The sequence below is a fragment of the Eulemur rufifrons genome, chromosome 30 (assembly GCF_041146395.1).
Source record: "Eulemur rufifrons isolate Redbay chromosome 30, OSU_ERuf_1, whole genome shotgun sequence".
Taxonomy (NCBI): domain Eukaryota; kingdom Metazoa; phylum Chordata; class Mammalia; order Primates; family Lemuridae; genus Eulemur; species Eulemur rufifrons.
This window is the reverse complement of record NC_091012.1, coordinates 75,265,190-75,284,326: the sequence shown is the minus strand read 5'-3', so window position 1 is coordinate 75,284,326 and position 19,137 is coordinate 75,265,190. Positions and strand designations below refer to the sequence as shown.

The following is a 19,137-nucleotide window of genomic DNA, read 5'->3' as shown; positions in this document are numbered from 1 at the left end:
ATATCTTCATAAAACTTTGTCATAGCTAAGCCATTCAACTACTTATTTGGTAGGGCAAGTCAAAATATTTAGCTTGCATTTTTGACAAAAATTCAGAGAATTACAATGATTCAGTTCACAATATTGAATGAAGTTTACTATTGATTTAACTGGTTAAATAACACATGATAGATTCAAATATTTTCCACAAAGTACCTCACTGATGTATAATACAATAAGTAGCCATAGACTTCGAACATTTTATATTTTTGCAAGCTTTGTTTTGTTAAACTAAGCTTCTTTAAGCCTCATACATATTTTACCCACCATCAGTAGTAACACTTCTTAGCAAATCCCACTTCAGGTTGTACTGAATTAGCTTTTTAACTTCTTTGAAGTTATTCTTGTCTGTTCTGTTCCACACAGACTATTCATAGAGGCTAATTCTTCAGTCACTTCAAACTTGGCATTCCTTCCTCACATAATAACAACTGAGCAATGTTGGTAACATCTGTTAAATTAAGACAAGGAATCTACTCAAAATTATTTGCCCTTGTTTTTTTAATTCACTATTAATACTGCTCTCAATGTTCTCAATTTTTCAGTTACTGTATTTGCCAAAAGGCTAATAGTCTTAAGTTTATTTTTTCTAGATACATTTATTCAGGCGTTGTAAGCAAACATGATTTAATTCACTTTCTTTGTTTGGCTAACAAATGAGCCTTTCAGAAATTTACTTTAGTCCTAGCCTCATTTTCATTTTTTTTTTATTTTTGTGAAGAAATTCTGCTGTGATGAGATGTTTCTTTTTAATTTTCTAATGCTTCTGACTTGCTTTCCTGTGAATTGGAATATTGTGATAAGGGCTCAGTCTCATAATGTCAATGCACATTGTATTCTTTTTGTCACAGCTATAGTGTCATTGCATAATAAACATGATTTACCATTTAATTCGATAACAAAATAATTCTTACTCAATTGCCTTTGAAGTGTATTGTTCCAAATCTGATTTTCTCTTCTTTTCTTGTTTTGACATAAAGGGCACGCACTGGTAATAAATAAATGAAATAAACTGTCATGGCAAGGCAATACATGTGGCACTTAAAATCCTGTCAAGTTATAACTCCATCACTGCAATTTGTAGTGCACCAAACAGCAGTGCAAAATCATGACAATGTGATATAAGGTCTCTGCTACAACTGCTCAACTCTGCTGTTGTTGCACAAAAGCATCTGATAGTGTTACAGAAAGCATGGCAGTTGTCCACAATGCCACATCAGAAGAACAAGTATAAGTGGTTTGAGGAGAAGGAAAGAGAAGATTTATTAATTTGCTGGAAAATGAGGAGGATGGAGACTACTGTCTGAAATGCCATCATCCTAACAATAAGCAGAAATACAGAACTCTTAAAGGGTGGGGTCTCAGCTTTGGGCAATTGCTGTTCAACTACAGTTGATGATCCTTATGTCCCATCTCCATTACATCTCACTGAAGACAATTCCATGACCTCCACTCAGGACCTCCCTCTGCCAGGTCAGGGCTGAGCCATCTCCTGTAGCACAAAGAACAAAAGATATTACTCTGACCCTTCCAACCACTGGCCTGAAACAGGGATGCAGGTTTTAGTTCTCAAAAGGAATGGAGGATGTTTTAAAGAGACAGAAAATATTTTTGCCATTTTTTTCAGGCCATGCCCTCTGTTACATATTCCCCACTGTAAATATTTCCCTTCCATATCTATGGGAGGAGGAGTGACTAGTCTGTTATAATACTCACTGAGTTCAGTTTTCCTAGCTCCTTTGAAAAATCTTCCCCTTTCACAGAACAAATAACTTTTTACCAAATCCTTTACCCCATATGTTAAAATCAGATACACAGAAAATGAATATCATATATATTCAATATTTTAAAAACAGAGAACATACTCCTGAGGCAAATTAAATGAAAACAGACATCATCTTTCCAAGACTTTGATAATTGCTCTGGGTTGGTAGGATAACAACTGTGTATTGGTTCATAAATTCTTTAGCATTTATCACATCTATTAAATATCTTTTTATGGCAGATAATAAATTTTTGTTGTGGTGGCATACCCAGAATAGATTTTTTTTTTTTCTTTTGAGACAGAATCTTACTCTGTTGCCTGGGCTAGAGTGCCACGGCATCAGCCTAGCTCACAGCAACCTCAAACTCCTGGGCTTAAGCGATCCTTCTGCCTCAGCCTCCCGAGTAGCTGGGACAACAGGCATGTGCCATCATGCCCGGCTAATTTTTTGTATATATTTTAGTGGGTGTTTGGCTAATTTCTTTCTATTTTTTTAGTAGAGACAGGGTCTCGTTCTTGTTCAGGCTGGTCTTGAACTCCTGAGCTCAAACTATCGACCCACCTCGGCCTCCCAGAGTGCTAGGATTACAGGTGTGAGCCACTGCACCTGGCCCAGAATAGATTTTAATTTGAAAAAAAATGGTGCATTCACAAATACAGCTCTTAAAGCCATTGAGTTGTAAAAGCATTGGACTGAAAGTCTCTCCCACTTAAACTTCATCCATTTAAATATTTTAAATTTTTCTCCATAATTCCACTGATATATTTAATAGAACACTGAAGTGTAAACTCGATGAGAAAAGGAATTTCTTTTCTTTTTTCTTTTTATTTTTTTGTCTCTCTCTTTTTTTATTTTCAGTACCTAGAGCTGTGCCTAGCACATTGTAAACCCTCAATAGCTACTTGTTGAATAAATAAACTATGATGTCTAGAAAGAGATAATTTCCCCTGGCACTAATTTAGATACCTGTTTATGTGAAATGCACTGTGTTTTTTACTTTTAACATACAGCTTAAAAATACTTCTATTTTGTTTTTCCCTTCTAAAGTCAATGACGGAGGTTGTACGATCTCACACCCCCATGAAAGAGTCAACAACAACTGTGGAGGTCTGGATTCATCCCCAACCACAGGTATGAAAGAAAAACTTGATTTTCCCTCCCTATTTAAAAAAAATAACTTTTATGAATTTATAAGAAATACTCTTAAGTAGTGTATGCAATGTGTGTTCCATGAAGTTTCTTCAGGCGATTTTGTGCTGAACTCTAGTGTTGAAAATAAGACAGTAAATGTATGTTTCTAGTGTGCTTTGGTAATAACAGTGGAGTTAATTTGTTGGATCAGGTACAAGCATTCCTCTAAAAGCACCTCTAAATGATCATTTATTCCACTGATTATTAAACCTGATTCTAGGATCATGGATTGAAAAAAAATTAAGAATTGCTATTTCATAATATGTCTTAAATTTAAGTTTACCACAAATTGCATCTGGTGCAATTTGTTTTTATGTCAATTAGGCAAAATTTAGTAAAACTTCCTAAAACAAATTAGTTCTGGGGTAAACCAGTTTGAATTTTTTTTTGTCTTTTTTTGTTTTTGAGACAGAGTTTCACTCTGTCGCCCGGGCTAGAATGCCCTGGTATCAGCCTAGCTCACAGGAACCTCAAACTCCTGGGCTCAGGCAATCCTCCTGCCTCAGCCTCACGAGTAGCTGGGACTACAGGCACACACCACCACACCCGGCTAATTTTTACTATTTTTAATAGAGAAGCGTTATCACTCTTGCTCAGGCTGATCTCGAACTCCTGAGCTCTAGTGATCCTCCTGCCTCAGCCTCTCAAAGTGCTAGGATTATAGGTGTGAGCCACTACGTCCAGCCAGTCTGAATTTGTTTTTAAAAAATTAATTTATAAGGTATATTTTTGAAGAAGCCACTTTTACTTATTTCAATCAGGACAGCTCAAAATGTGACTGACAAATCTGTTCCAATTTGTTTTCCTAGTATAGGCTTTAAGGGGACTTTTAAAAGATAGAGTGAGGACACCAATTTCTAAACATTTATATGTGCTAGCTGAAAAAAACCCAAACTGTAAAATAATTTAAAGAGGTTTATTCTTAGATGAGAATGTGTGACTGTTGGCCCTGGGGATTCATAGCAAAGAAGGCTTAAGTGATCCTAAGGTGGTTGGGATACAGGCTGGTTTTAAATATTTTAAAGAGACAGGAATTGCAGGTGAAATCGTAAATCAATACATGGAAGGTATATATTGGTTTCTTTGGAACAAAGAAGGGATATCTGGGGGGCTGAGGGGTTGTAGGTGGATTCAAAGATTCTTTGATTTGTAATTGGTTAAAGAAATAAAGCTTTGTCTAAAGGCTTAGACTGTTTTAAATTAAGATAAGAATGTCTGTTAATCAGAGACAAGCCACAATATACAGACTAGTGATCTGTTAGACAAATTTATGGCCTGCAGGTGTCATTTAACCTTTGCCTTGCATGGCCTCAGGTCCTGTAATAATAATTTAGCATCTTGTCACAAAGAGTCTGTTTTTTCATTCTTATGATCTTTGTTTTAACGTTAATGCTGGTCAATTTTTATATCTAAACTCCAAAAGAGAGAAAATATAACAAGGTGCCTCTGAACTCTCTTCCCTTCGTGGCCAGGAACTCAGTTTTAAGGTTTTTCTGATGTACGCTTGGCCAAGAGGAGGTCCATTCAGTTGTCAGGGGGCCTAGGATTTTATTTGTAGTTCACATATGTTATTTGGTATTCTGTGATTGGTTAATTTACTGTTGTTAATAAGGAAAAGGTCCTGAATCTGACCCCTTGGGCGCCAAATTAATAACCATAAATTTTCCTTTACCTAGTTATTTTTAAATGTCTTTTATTTGTTAGGAGAGAAATAACTTCAGAAAATGTAGATACATAAGTACAGATCTACTGCATTTGATAAACAACCCAAATGGAATGGAAGGAGAATCACATTTATTATTTATTATTTCATGTGTGCTTCTGCATTTCATGAAAGCTACTTGTTCTACAATAATAACATCCTACAATATTTCACAGAGATAATTTATGCTTTTTAGGGAGAGTTACAGAATTAATTTATGCACTGTGGGAAGAAGTGATTAATTTTGTAAAGGTAAATCGCAATCCAGGACCTGTCCAAATTGTCACAAGTTTTAAATTACTCAAGTCTGAATTAGTGAAGTTTTGCCAAATTTCAAATTCTGACTTTCAATTCATGCCCCTCTGATTCGTTCTCAAGAAAACTGGTGAGGATGCAGAGTACAAGGTGAGCATAATATAACAACCTCATCTACATCTGTATCCAAGAGGTATCTCGGAATTTTACTATCAGTTTAATGCTTCTTTGATTAAAAAGCTATTGCAGCAGTCTTCAGAATGGCACTTTTGAAGAAAAACATACAATTTAAAAATACGTACCTTAAAGTCCAAAAATTTGACCTACCAGTGTAAAATAAGGTATAACTGGGATAAATAGTTAGAAATTAGATGGAATTAGATGTTGTTATATAGCACTTATCCTCCATGAATAAGAAGATACTCAATCAGCAATATTTTATCTAGCCAATTAGTTACTTCTGATTGTATTCTATGAAATGGAGTGCCATATAATTAACACTACTAATTTCTTACCAATTACTGAATCTTTCATTTGTTAACAAAGTTAAAATCTTGTTAGAGACACAATCCTTTCTTACGTAGTGGGTGCTCTTTACTTGAGGTTCTTTTTCGAAAGTATCTGACAGTCTTAATTGTCCTTACTGCCTAAGGCTTCAATCGCAATTTAAGATACACCATAGAGTGGTGGTTTACACTGTGTATATAGTATTACTGTGTATAGGGTATGTACTGATAGGCACTTTTCAGTCTTGTTCTTGATAAACATTGTGCTTACCTTTGAAAAGTTTAAGGAAAATACTTGTTTTATGAATAAGCTTTTATGATTCCTTATGAAATATCTCATCTTTAACAAGATATCCATTATTCATTTGGTGGTTTAAAAAGTAACTTCCTGAAAATCGGAACTACTGAAACTAGAGTGCAATCTAAAAATTAAATTATTTCTGTTCCTCCACTGAAATGTTTAAATATTTTGATAATGCCCCACTCAACCATTCAGATGCAGATTAATTAAAATTCATGATACAGATGTGACTTCGAGAGTTTTTTTTAAAAAAAATGGGCAAGTGCTACAATGGTGTTCCATAAAACAGAATGATTCCTACTTGTAAAAGCCAATATTCAACTAATTAAAATAACATTCGAACCATGACGTCATAGGTCAGCTTATTCTTTGGGTGAAGAAAATCAAATGATAGTGTCCATTTCTTTATAAGAAAAATTAACATATTTGTTAGAATCTTTAGAAATATTTAGATACACAACTGGGGTACATATCTTGATGTTCTAAATTAAATTTTCAAAAATTAACATGAATTTTAATCAGAAAATAAATCAAATACCCAGAGCACCTTTTCAATGTACAGGGGCTAATGGGTTCATAAACATTCACTTTAGCAAACATGCATGCATCTGTGCAGTACTTAGAGGCAATAGAGAGGCAAATGGTGGTTGATCAGCTTTGCACATGCTGTATACAAATGTTAGCATAGAGTTCTTATTTTTTTGTAATGTGGCAATTTATAATGACTTGATATTTTGCCCTTCCATAAGTTCTTCCTCCACCCTTCCTCCCTCTGATTCATAGCAATGGTAATTCTCAAGTCTAAAACTGAATACTATTGTCAAAACTGAAACAAAATAAAATTGGTATATTTCTTGGGGTCTTTTCATGTTTTTCTATGACTTTCAATAGCAATTGCCTTGCTTGTGAAAAAACTCTTCTACTAAGACGGTATTCTGATTATTAACATAGACAATATCTTGGCTACAACTGTACTTTATTAAAAACAAATATTTTGTAATCATGTCTTAATTGAGAAATAAGTATCTCGGAACAACAGTACTGGACAACTTCTGTAGAATGTGTGGGAGTGAAGAATGGAACTCTTGTTCAACTTTAACTCCCCAAATCTTAATGGCTAATAACTCATAAGTCTCCCACAAAGAACATTACTGAATTCTGATACAGAAAGTAAATAAAATAGTGCCAACACTGGGAGGGGATACAGGAGAAATAAGGAAAGTAGAAAAAATGATAACTTGAGAAAGATGATGGAAGTAAAATGTGGCAATAGAATTTATTTCTTTTATGTAACAAAACTTATATAAATTTACTATGTACCAGGCAGTTTTCTAAGGAATTAAAATATTAACTCATTTTAATACTCACTACAAAGTTATAACTATTACTAAGTCTGTTGTTTTCCCTAATTTATAGATGAGGAAATTGAGGCACAGAAAGATGCAAGTAAGTACCAAGGACAAGGTGCAAACTCTCTGGTTCTGGCTCCAAAGCTCATTTTCTTAACCACTGTTATAATTTCTCACCAAGAATGAACAGCAAGAATGGAAGGTTGTCCCTAGAACAAGAAATATTTCCAAAGTAGGCTCTTTCTCGTGTTAAACTAATATAATTTTCTATTCAGCTGAAAGAACATCTACCCATATTTGCATATGATAAAATAACATGACTCCTTAGTGATGCTGGAGTAAAAAGAAAAGACCAATAAGACATGCAGACCATAAAGAATATAAGGTGTTGAAATAATCCAAAAAAATACAGTTTTTAGAAATATTAAATCTGCTATGTTAATCCTTAATAAAAATCTTTTTGAAGGATGAGAAAAGCTAGTTAACAGTGATAGAATGTGAGAATTTCTACAGTTTTGAAGAATTACCTTCTAATCTTGGAATAGTGACTAACAGGATCAATAATTCAGTATGTTAGCAGTAAATTCATTTATTGAAGGAATTGCTGTACTAGCCTTATAGTTTACCACAGTACTGTTAAGAAATCCACAGGAGTTGGGCTAATCAGTTTTCATAAAATAAAATCAGCTCTTATATAATTCTTTCATATTCTAAATGGCCTATACAATTGCTGACAGAATGAGTCCCACAAGTTTGAGGCTTTTTTGTTTTGTTTATAAATAAAACACGACACAGGGAAGTTTTGATGCTCAGGTTAAGGGTCAACATTAGTGTCTGTGTTTCTTCTGCAAGGAAAAAAAATAGATAATTCAAGAAAATAGCCTTCCTAGACTATGTATAATTAAATCATCAAATATTAGACTACACTTTGACAACATTTTGAATTCATTTCAGTATGTGTTTACTCGGTAGGGCCACTTGGAATGCTTTGTCATTAGCAGCAGAAATATTTAAAAAGAAACTCTTTGGGGTCATAAAACCACACAACAGTTTCCAAGGTGCACATACCATTTAACTTCTTTTACTTGCCAGCCATAGTTTCACATCACATGATAATTTTGATAATATCTTTAAGATTCCCACTTATGTATTAAAAAAAAAAAAACCTTTTTGAACCACATACTTCTTAATTCAATGTTTTCCGCAAAGTCCAACCCACTTATCTTTTAGTTGGAAATTCAGGATTTATTTTTTTTTTGTTATGATTTCTCTATGTTGTATGGAAAAGTATGTGTTATTTGGGAATATAAGCTAATTATTATCATAGAAGGATTTGAGATGAGAATATTTTCAAAGTTTAATCTGGGAACTTTGGAGAGTTATTTTCACCTTCAAGAGTTATGCTGTGGAAGGCTTTAAATATTAATACCAAGCCAAGTTTAAATGTAACACTTTACACAGTAGGAAGCCTAATTAAATTAAAAAAATTACTCTGAAGTGACAACAGTATTTATAAGTGTAGGGTTTTATTTTTAGACAAATGGAAAATATTCACCATTGTTCTACGATTAGAGTCCTAAGATTTTGTCACGGTTCTTGACCTTTAGCAGAATATTGTACTTTTAATCATTAATAACTTTTATTTTTAAGTGATTAGTAAAGGCATCATGCTAAGTGCTTTACAGTAATTACTTCCTTTTCTTCAGTCTTTACAGCACCTTTGGTGAGGTGTAGCTATTAATATCCCCTTAGTTGAAGAAACTGAGGTTTGGAGAGGTTAAATAATGTGCCTAAGGTTACACAGCTTGCAGGTGTTAGGCAGGGGGATTCAAACATAAATGTTCTGATTCTAAAGTGCACACTCTTTGCCCGTCATACACTGCCTTCCATTCTTATCATATTCATACAGAATTGCTCCTCAGTGAACATGTATCCCAGCTGTAACCTGACACCCCATGATTCCCATGGCATGTTAATAAATCTCAGTAGCATAGCAGATGGGTGCCATGTTCACAAACAAAAGGCTTGTGAGCACCCACAGCAGAGGAATGTACAGCAAAAGAGATGGGGACCATTTTTCTGGAGCTCTGTGACCACAAAATATTGGCAACCAACTTTGAAAAAAGGTTGCTACTATGATGTCTGTATCTCCTGGTTATGAGGCTTTGGAAAATTTAGAATTTAAATACTATTAAATATAATATTAATTGAAATGAATAAAATATAGATTCTCAGTTTTCAAATATATGGAAGAAATCAAGGATGAATATAATTTTATTATATGAATCATTTGTTTACAGAGAGTTTTGGATTGTGACTCATGAATCTGTGTGTAAGTCTTCTAGCAATGCCTAGTACCGAAGCAAAACAAATTGTATTTGTAATCACAGAGAGAACCTTGTTGATGACACTGAAATCAAAGTGCTAAAAGCTGATCATTTGGTTTATCATGTGGGCACATTGGGAGTGAAATGGAGGCCACTTGAGAGAGGAGTAAACACCAGGAATAGATGAGGATAAAGCTGGGGGCATCATTTGGGGTGAAGTTATGATCCTCAAAGAAGAGTTGCCAGCAGCGTACATTAGAATGCCCAAGAGGGAATATGATATATTTGGATAAACTTTCAGAAGCCAAAGTTTCTGATCTGGAGGAAAAGAGTCTGTAGAAAAAATATGCAGGCAATGCTGATACTTACGATCAGGCAACCATATTATTTGGATCTCTCTGTAGTAAGACTCTAGCCAGTGACTATCCCATTAACTATATGTAGAGCCTGGGACAAGTGACAAATTATTTGAATGCTTCTTCATCTGTTTCTATCTTGGGGATATTTATATCATTCTCATAGAATAGCTTTAAAAGTTAACACAATAAAAGCTCTAAAGTAGGAAGACAGTAGGTGTTCAATAAGCAGGTATTCTTTTTTTCTTCCAATTCCATCTAAAAATCAGAAGGAAAAACAGGAAGCAAGAAAACATCCAAGGCATTTAAACTGGGTAAGTGAAATTGGCTTAGCAAACATGGACATTCAGGTGTTCATGGCCACCCTAGTGCAGTAAATTTTGCACTTAGGCAGTGAGAATGAGCATCTTAAAATACTACCGAGTATGATGCAGATTGGTTCTGGCCCAAGGCAGAGTTGGCTTTCAACTCCTGCAATTGAGCAGGTTGAGAACCGTTAGAAGTACCTATAGAGGAAGACTAGATAAATGCCAGACACATCACATGTCTTTGCCTCTTTGATAATTTTGTCAGTTTTCCTGAAGGAAACACAAATCCAGTTGATTCAAGTTTATGTGTCAGTTTCCCAAATCAGCATGAAATTATATGCTGAAAATACTTCATTTGGACTAATCTAGAACTATTATAAGCAAATTAAAGAGATTCTCTTGGAAGACACACCGCTGAGTTTGCTCAGATCTATAGCAGCAAATGCTAGTTGCTTTGATACACCTGCTGATGTAATCTAGAGCTAAATTTAAAAATAGTAAAAATAAAACCGAACCATTTCAAAATCTCATCTATAGGTCTATTATATTATCATTAGATCAATTGTTGATTTCCAGTATAATTGTAGAGCAAACCGCCTGCTGCTTGCTGGGTGCTCGTTGGTGTGATATAAAAGGATTTCACCTCATGCTTTTGGCAGATTACTCAATGTGAATATTGAATCTGTCATTCCAGATTCCCTTCCCTTCTTTGGCAAAGGTAGAATGGTAGGACTTGGCAGAACAAGAGACCCAAGAAGTAAAGCTATTTTACTTTGCCATCTATTGTCACTGCTGCCTTCCAGAATTCCATCAATGTTCTTGGTACACGCAGGCTAAATCTGATACATTTTCAAATGAAGTCGGCTGCTTGCAAGTACCAGGCTTGCTTGCTTGTTTCTTTAGAAGACATTCTGCCTCACATGTAGCAATGTCAATGTTTTCTGTTTAATATTAGTGCCCAACTGTCAGAGAAGAAATGCTGGAACAATTTAGCAAGTTGCAGGCCTCTGAGACTTCAAAGATTTTTCTGTTTTGTTTTGTTTTGTTTTCTGTTTTCTTTGACTTTATACTAGATAGTCCTTCTCTCCTGCTGTTATTTCCTGCTGATAATTCCTATTAGCATACATTGTAGAGCATCCTGATCTCTCTGCAGTTGTCAGCCCTTCTCTATGATATAGAGCTCTTTTTTATTAACTTAAAGTTATTGAAAATAGGATAGGACAACTGAAGACTTTCCACTCGTTGATACTCTTACCAGGTTTCTGAAAGAAAGATCTTTGGTAAAGTTTGACTTAGAAAGAATTCACAAGAGTGGGTTTTCAAATGTATTTCATTGGCATAGTCTTTATAGTAAAGCCGCAAAACATATCACCTGGACTACTGCTGTCAAACTCCAACTCCTCTTTCCTCTCCTAGGCTTCTGTCCATTGTCAAAGAGCCACCCTATTTTTCATTCTAAATTCCAGCACTGATTATGGATTATTCTAGCTTCAAAAGTCTTCAGTTGTTTCCCATTGCTTATTGAGAGAAGTTTGGTTACATTTCTACTTCTTCATGTTTTGGCCTACACTTTTCTTTCTGGTCTTATCATCTGCTAATCTTTTCATGCATACTTACGTTCCAAACTAGATTATTTGCTCTTTCTTTAATTTTTCTTATCCATTACTCCCTATTTTATTTGTATGTATTTCTCCCTTTTCAAACAATGCTCTTCCCTTATGTGCTGAACCATTGGTTTCTTACTCCTCTTTTAAAGCGTCCAGCTGACTATTATCTCTCTATTTTTTTAGTTCCTCTAATGCTGTGTCTATACTTTCAAGACTTTCTCACAAATGGGTTTACATTGCAAGCACCTGTGCTCATGCCTTATTCCCCCACTACAATGTGAGATCCTGAGAGCGGAGATGATTTTTGAGTCATGACTTCACACCTAGCATAGTATCTAACACTCACTAGTGCTCTTCAGCATCAGATATGACATTCTTCTTTGACCTAAGCACTGATATTCACCTATACTTTTTTTAAGAGGCAATATATAATGTTGGATAAGAGCTTGGACTTTGGAATCAGATAATTCTAAGTTTAAATACCAGTGTTACCATTGACTCGCTATGTGATCTTTGCCAAGTTATTTAATAGCTTTGAGTTTTATTTTCATCATTCCTCATGACAATAATAATTAGACTTATTTTATAAGGAATTGATGTGGATTATATTATATAAACTATATGAAGCACTTAGTACAATGCCTGGCACATAGTAAATATTCGATAAATATCACACTATGTACATACATGCACACACAAATATATAAATATATATCAGTAGGTATGTATACTATTTCGCCTATTGAACTCTGGGCCACAAATCAATATTTTATAATTTAATGCAGTTTTATTCATTTATTTATTCAATCATTCTCCAAAAAAAAAGTGCATGCTTGCCCTGTCTTTAAATCTATGTCTTCTCACCAATCGGCTTCCATCTTTACTTTAAAGTCTCCAAAAAGGAATATTACTTAGCCTCTGAAATAATTAATTCATTAACCCTTCCCTTCTTTGGCAAAGGTATAATGGTAGGACTTGGCAGAACAAGAGATCCAAGAAGTAAAGCTGACTATTTTACTTTGTCATCTATTGTCACTGCTGCCCTCCAGAATTCCATTAATGTTCTTGGTACATGCAGGCTAAATCTTACACAAGATCAAATGAAGTCTGCTGCTTGCAAGCCTCAATAATTGACATCCTAACTAAAGCTACATTTAAAAAAATCAACTATAACTAATTTGCACAAGACCATGAAGTCACTTCTTAAAATACTCTATAAAACAATTTAGGGGGGTGGGTTATTTGTAACGTATCTGCTAATTGTGAGCTACTTTTATATTCTGTGTATTTATAATACATAAATGAAAACCTGCTTGCGAGGCATAAATATTAAAGTTACACCAATAGGAGATTTAGTGATCTGCTTGAACTTTTTAATGCACGTGTCTGTCATATGTACCATGAGAGATACCATTGAGGATCTCTTTGGCCATTTGCCTTTGTGTGTAGAAGAAATCAGTTCCTGTAAGGGAGTGTCTTAAGTATTTTGATTCAAGGAATAAGAACTGTAACATCCCTACCTTCCACCCCTCAATCAACCTACCCCACTGACCATGGGACATTCAGAAGAAGTATCTGTTGCCACCCAACCGAGTTCATATGCCTGCTGTCCAAGAGGAAGCCAATACACTGAGTCAGCAGGGTTTACAAGGCAGAGAGTCTTTATTCCACATAAAGCTAAGTGGGGAGAGGGGAGAAATTTGTCAAATCTGTTTCCCTGAGAATTTGGGAGATAGGGTTTTTAAGGGTAGTTTGACAGGCAAAGGATTAGTCAATTAGGTTTGTTAATAGGGGCAAGGTATGGGCCGCTGGTCTGAGTGGGCCAATCCATCCACTAGAATGGAGGGCCTGGAATATAACAACCACCTTTAGGTTCCAAAAAGGTGATGTTATCTACGTAGGGAGTTAAGAAGCTTTATGGACACCAGCTATGGGGAGAAGTTAAGAATCTTTATGACCATCACCTGTGTGGCTGTGGAGTGGCAATTACAGGAGGCAGTTACTAATTATTATCATTATTTTTAGCTAGGCCTGTGCATTATTTTTAGCTAGACCCTTACCACAGTTCTCGCCTTGCACCCCTTTACTGAAGGGCAATTTCATATCTGATTAAGATAGATTGAGAGTAAAGGAAAAATGAATATTCATTCACGTAGCTGTGCTGACTCTTTTTTGAGATACTTATTTAGGCTGATGCCACTGAAGGCTACACTGGAGTCATTTTAGTAGCAGAGAACGTCTTCCCCTTGATCCCTTATGGAAATAGTAGTATAGAATGTTTATAGGAAAAATTTGATTTAAGAAATAACTGCAAACTTTTTGATCCTTGAGGGTGTCTAACACATGCATGTTGTTAAATTAAATTAAATTTGACCTGACGATGCCTCTGTACCTTGAGTTTCTAAGAAATAAACTGCAACCTAACTTAATACATAAACAAACTGAAAGCCTGAGTATTCTTAGCCAATAACAACAGCCAAATTCAGCCAATTACAAGCTGCCAACTGATCAGACCATGTTAAAATAAGGCAAATACTGAGCTATAACCAATCAAGCTGTTTCTGTTTTCTGTCCATAAATGCTGCCTGCCCATGTTGTTGAGTGAAGATTTCTGAACCTCTGCTGATTCTGAGGACCTCCCTATTCCTGAATGGTTCTTTGCTCAATTAAACTCTGCTAAATTTGTCTAAAGGTTTTATTTTAATGACTTCTATAAGAAGATAACTGAAAGAAAAACAACTGCAGCAACCTCCTAAAATTCACTCTTAATCATCAAACAGCACCCTAGGTGTCATTTACCCTTGCTCTAAAATGATCATATCTTGGCAAATTGGGTGCACTTTAAGAATTCCGTGGGTGTCCTCCACCAACATAATTGCTCTTCTTCCTTTACTCCCTTGCATCACCTTTGAGTGTTTGACACTGTTGTTAATGCATAGCATAGAAACATATTGGGCTTCTGTTGATATTTTTTCTATTGCACCAACTTTTAAAGGCTCCCATCATTGTTAGTTTAAAAGGGAGTTTTACAACATGTCAAATGCAAATTTTTTCTTTTAATATTCTAATAAAAATGTCTTTGAGAATTAGCTCTTCTGAGGCGATACAGTTTATACCTGTACAAAATGCATTTTGCTCTAAATGAAGGTAAATAAATTATTTGTGCCATATGTCCCATTTTTTAAAGTAAGTTGTTTGTAGTATTTCTCCCTTGCTTTATTGTCACTTAACACAATAATTCAAAAAAGCATTTATTGAATGCTTAGTTTGTGCTAAATCCTGAGGCAAATACTAGAAATATAATCACGAAAAAGAAAAAAAAAATACAGGATCTGCCTTCCAGTAATGCACAGTTTACTGAGAAAGAATGTTTTGGCCAGCCACCAATTATAAAACAAGATGGAAATAAATAGGTGCTAAATGGTTGAATAAATAACATGCTGTGACCATGCAAAAGAAGTGATTACATTTGGCTGAGAGTGGAGATTGGGAAAGATTTCTTGTTGGTAAATGGCATCAGAGCTGGAATTTAAAGATTGGAATGGTGAGGATGGGGTTAAGATCAATGGCATAACATTTTGTAAAATTAAAAAATAAAGCAGAATACTTAGCAGATCTTCAATCAGCAGTAACAGTTATTATTTCCCAAGCTCACATAAGTAGTCAGTGGCAGAGTTAGAAACCATATCCCCTGGTGTACATCATAGTACAACATTTTTCTCTCCTTAAAGAAAGTATGTCTGTTGGGTTTTAGTCTGAAACTGTCAGTTCTTGGCATGCTCATGGCCAAAGAATGACCAGATGCACCAAAATTAGGCAAGCATGAAAATGAGGTTTATTGAGGAGAGAAAGATAGGATTATAGGGCAAGAGCAAGACATACTTTTACAGAGCATGGTACCTACACCACAGATGACGACTGGGCCCATTGTGTCAGCAGGGCAAGCAAAAGGAAGGGCAAAGACAGGTTGGCTATGGTCTGCATCTTATTTTATAGTGCCCAGATAGGGACCTCCCTTGTGGTTCAGAGCTTACCATGGAACCCTTTTGATTGGACAGCTGGGAGTCACATGACCTGAGCCTTAATTATCCATGTGGGTTCTAGGTTACTTTCCGGACTTTATGGTACCCATGTTGCTTGGCCCGTGGGCCAGAGAGTCCCCTTCATTCTTTTGAAGCTGATGAGCCAAGTTCTGATTGACAGATTCATAGGGTATTCCCTTCTCTGCCAGGTATGGAGAATTTGGGTGTGGCAGGACCAAGATGGGGACAACAGCACCCACTGTTGTTCCTAGGAGACCGGGAATCCCTCACTATCTATCTAACACATCCTGGTTAACAGAGTTGTCTCAATATCTGCCAGAAAAATCTTAAATTGAACTAGATCAATTTTAGATTGAATTGGATCATCTTGAGAACTCCATTTTGGGAAACATGTACAGGAAAGAAACAGACTAAATATCAAAAACAATTCTTGATTGTCAGGTATTGAAAGGTTATTTGAAAACAAAATTCAGAAAATTACCAGATGATCTTTTGGGAATATTAAAATACACACACACACACACACACACACACAATTTGTGTCCTTTATGTAGGAGCAGAAAGGGGGTGACTCCTTCCTTCCCCATTATAAGGGTCTCAGGTAACGCCCTCATAACAAAAACAGGTTAGCAAGAGAAAAATGTGACAGATTTATTTGATCATAGTTTTAGGTGACATGGGAACATTCAGATGGAGACCCAAAGATACAGAGAAAACTATCCATTTTTATGTTAGGTTCAGTGAAGAATGGAAAGCCATGTAGAACTGTGATTGGACAAAAATAATATGATCTAATGTTAATAGACTTAGTAGGGAAACTCAGCAGGCCTGTCTGTTCAGATTCTTCTTGGCCTCTCTGTGTAACATTCCTTCCTACCAGATATAAGGCAAGACCCTTTCTGGAATGGGGGTCTTATGACCTACTATCAAACAAGGTAGGTCAGAGAATTTCTTTATGGCCAGCTCTTACAAAGAAAGGAGGGGAAAAGTTAGAATAATATTTTTAGCTTTTACGGCTGGCTTTAGGGAAAAGGCTTTCTATGACCCACCTTGGGGAAGTGGGATTCTAGTCTCTATGGCTAGCCTTGGGGGAGAATGAAGGGTGAGAGACAGAAGGGCAGAAGGGCAGAGAGAAACTTTGCTTCTGAGGCTGCTTCTGAGGCCTTCACTTTAGGATACCTTTTTTTTTTTTCTGAGCCCCAACACTTATAATCCTTTGATTCTGAGCTTTTTATCATGGAAAAGCATCAAAAGTTTCATAGATAAGGAAGTCAAAGTAGGTGAATTTTCAAATGACCTGTTTACTTGGGTTTTTAAAAAACTTAATCCTTAGAGGAAATTTTGAAACAGATTAAGGAAATACCCCCAGTTAATCTATACTGTGAATGTAATTTGAGGGCACTTTAGTTTTAATAATCAATAGATAAGGTATACATTCTGAGCATTAGCAATTTTGAGAGTGATTGTATATATCATTGTCATGTCATTCACACACACTGACCCACAAAGTATATCAAGTTTCCTTTAAAGAGTACACTTATAACTTCTACATCTGAATTTTACTCTTTGGCTTTCCCCCAGCTATCCCCCACCTCTTTTATTTCATTGTCAGTTGAAACACTTGATCCGCACACCGATCCTATGAGGTATACTATTTTTAACTCCTTTCTGGATTTTTTTTCTGGAATTCCTTAGTGTGTCAAGATCTATTAACTTGATGCAAATTTCAATAAATTCCAGTCATTTATATTCACCCAACTTTATTTCTGTTCAGAAATATATTCTCTAACATAATGTGACAATGCTCCTAGTTATGTCTAATTATCCTAAAGCCTTTAGGTTTCCTGGCATCTGTTACTTTTTTTTTAATGTTCAACAAACAAATTTGTGTCTTTGGTTCATTCAAATAAAATCCCCTTGTGATTAGTCTGTTTTATCAACCAAACTTAAATAGTATTCCTGTGGCCCTTTAAAAAATGAAATCTATAATTAAAATTGTTATATTTCTGAGTTTCTGTTTTCTTTGGAGAAAGAAACTGGATTTGTAAGTTTGTGGGAATTTGATGATTTGGGCCACTAGAGATTTACATTTGTTTTAATACTTTCATAGACATTATGATGTAGAAACTACAAAGATATAGTAGACTACAAAAAAATTCTGCAAACCATTATAATTTAGAAAACTAAACAAGCATGTCATTTAACAATAAATGTGAGAAATATTGCCCTATCCAAAGTGAAAAATAGATGTACATACTTTATCAAAAAGACTGTGTCTCTGAAAGTGAAACATGCATTTAATAATCAGTTATAGTAAGACAATTAAGATTATACCACAATAAAATGAAATATAAATTGATTGAAAACAAACAGGAGAAACTGTGTTACACCTGCTCCTAAAAGATCATCAATTCATTTACCCTCCCATTCTTGTATTCACAGTGTTAAAGGGATGGTGGTCTTACTAATACACAAACTGTTAGGGTAGAAAACCTAGTAGGTGCTCACGGTGCACGTGGAGAAAGATTTCTGACCCAGAAATTAAGACATAAAAGTAAAACAGTTTATTTTACCCTTCAGAAGGACAGAGAGAGAGAAAGAAAGAGGGGGTGGGAGAAAGCAGGGAGATGGTGTGGCATCCCAAAGAAAGAGAAGGGAGATGCCAGCAGTCAGGCCAAGTGGCTTGCTGCTTTTATGGGGACAAAGAGAAAAATAGTTAATTGTTGTGATTTGGTGTATTGGCTCCTTCTCTTCTTGTTAACTGCCGGCAGATAATGGAATCTAAACTGCGGTATCTGTTCCCTTTGCTTTAGGGATAAAGTGACCTTGCCCTCGAGGTATGATTTTGGGCTGGATTCATGTCTGGAGATTGTCCCTCATACTGTCATCTAGGAACTTCTCAGGAACTACTCTGGGCTATGGAAACAGATGGATGCTAAAAGGCAGTTTTAGACAATAGGCCTAGCAACTGTAAAGAAATTTGCATTTCCTTTTTGTGTGTTGGGCTCCTTTGAGATGTGAAAACAGAGCTCCCTAGGATACCTGTTAGCTAAGTGGAGAGGGAGGGAGAGCAGAGAGCTGATTTATTTTGCTCACAAGACCCATGTCCTTTCACAAATATGTAGGTCTGGATTTTTGTTTTCAGATGTCTGCTAGTTAGTTGGCCATTGAAACTTGTGTTAAAAAATCTAACAGATTATATTCTATTACCCTAGAATACTCAAGCAGTAAATGTATATTGATTAATTGAATGACTTATTGACCTAAAAGAGCATACTGATGTTTCACATGTTCTCTGACATAGACTTAGGAAGTATTTTAAGTCCTGGCAAGATGGAGAAAATGGATGCTTAAATTTTGGAGGTTAAGACCACAGGGTATTCCTAA

At 35.5% G+C, this 19,137-nt stretch overlaps 1 protein-coding gene across 2 annotated transcripts in view; it reads left to right on the top strand.

The window, feature by feature from the left end:
• Window positions 1–19,137, top strand: part of PCDH11X (protocadherin 11 X-linked) — a 765,380-nt gene that overhangs the window by 301,625 nt on the left and 444,618 nt on the right. Inside the window, exon 4 of one of the 2 annotated variants that reach the window (XM_069463667.1) lies at window positions 2,853–2,936. The exons of the other annotated variant lie outside the window; for it this stretch is intronic. Within the exon in view, the coding sequence (XP_069319768.1) occupies window positions 2,853–2,936 (84 nt within the window). The remainder of the gene's footprint in view (window positions 1–2,852; window positions 2,937–19,137) is intronic. 2 annotated transcript variants of the gene reach the window in all.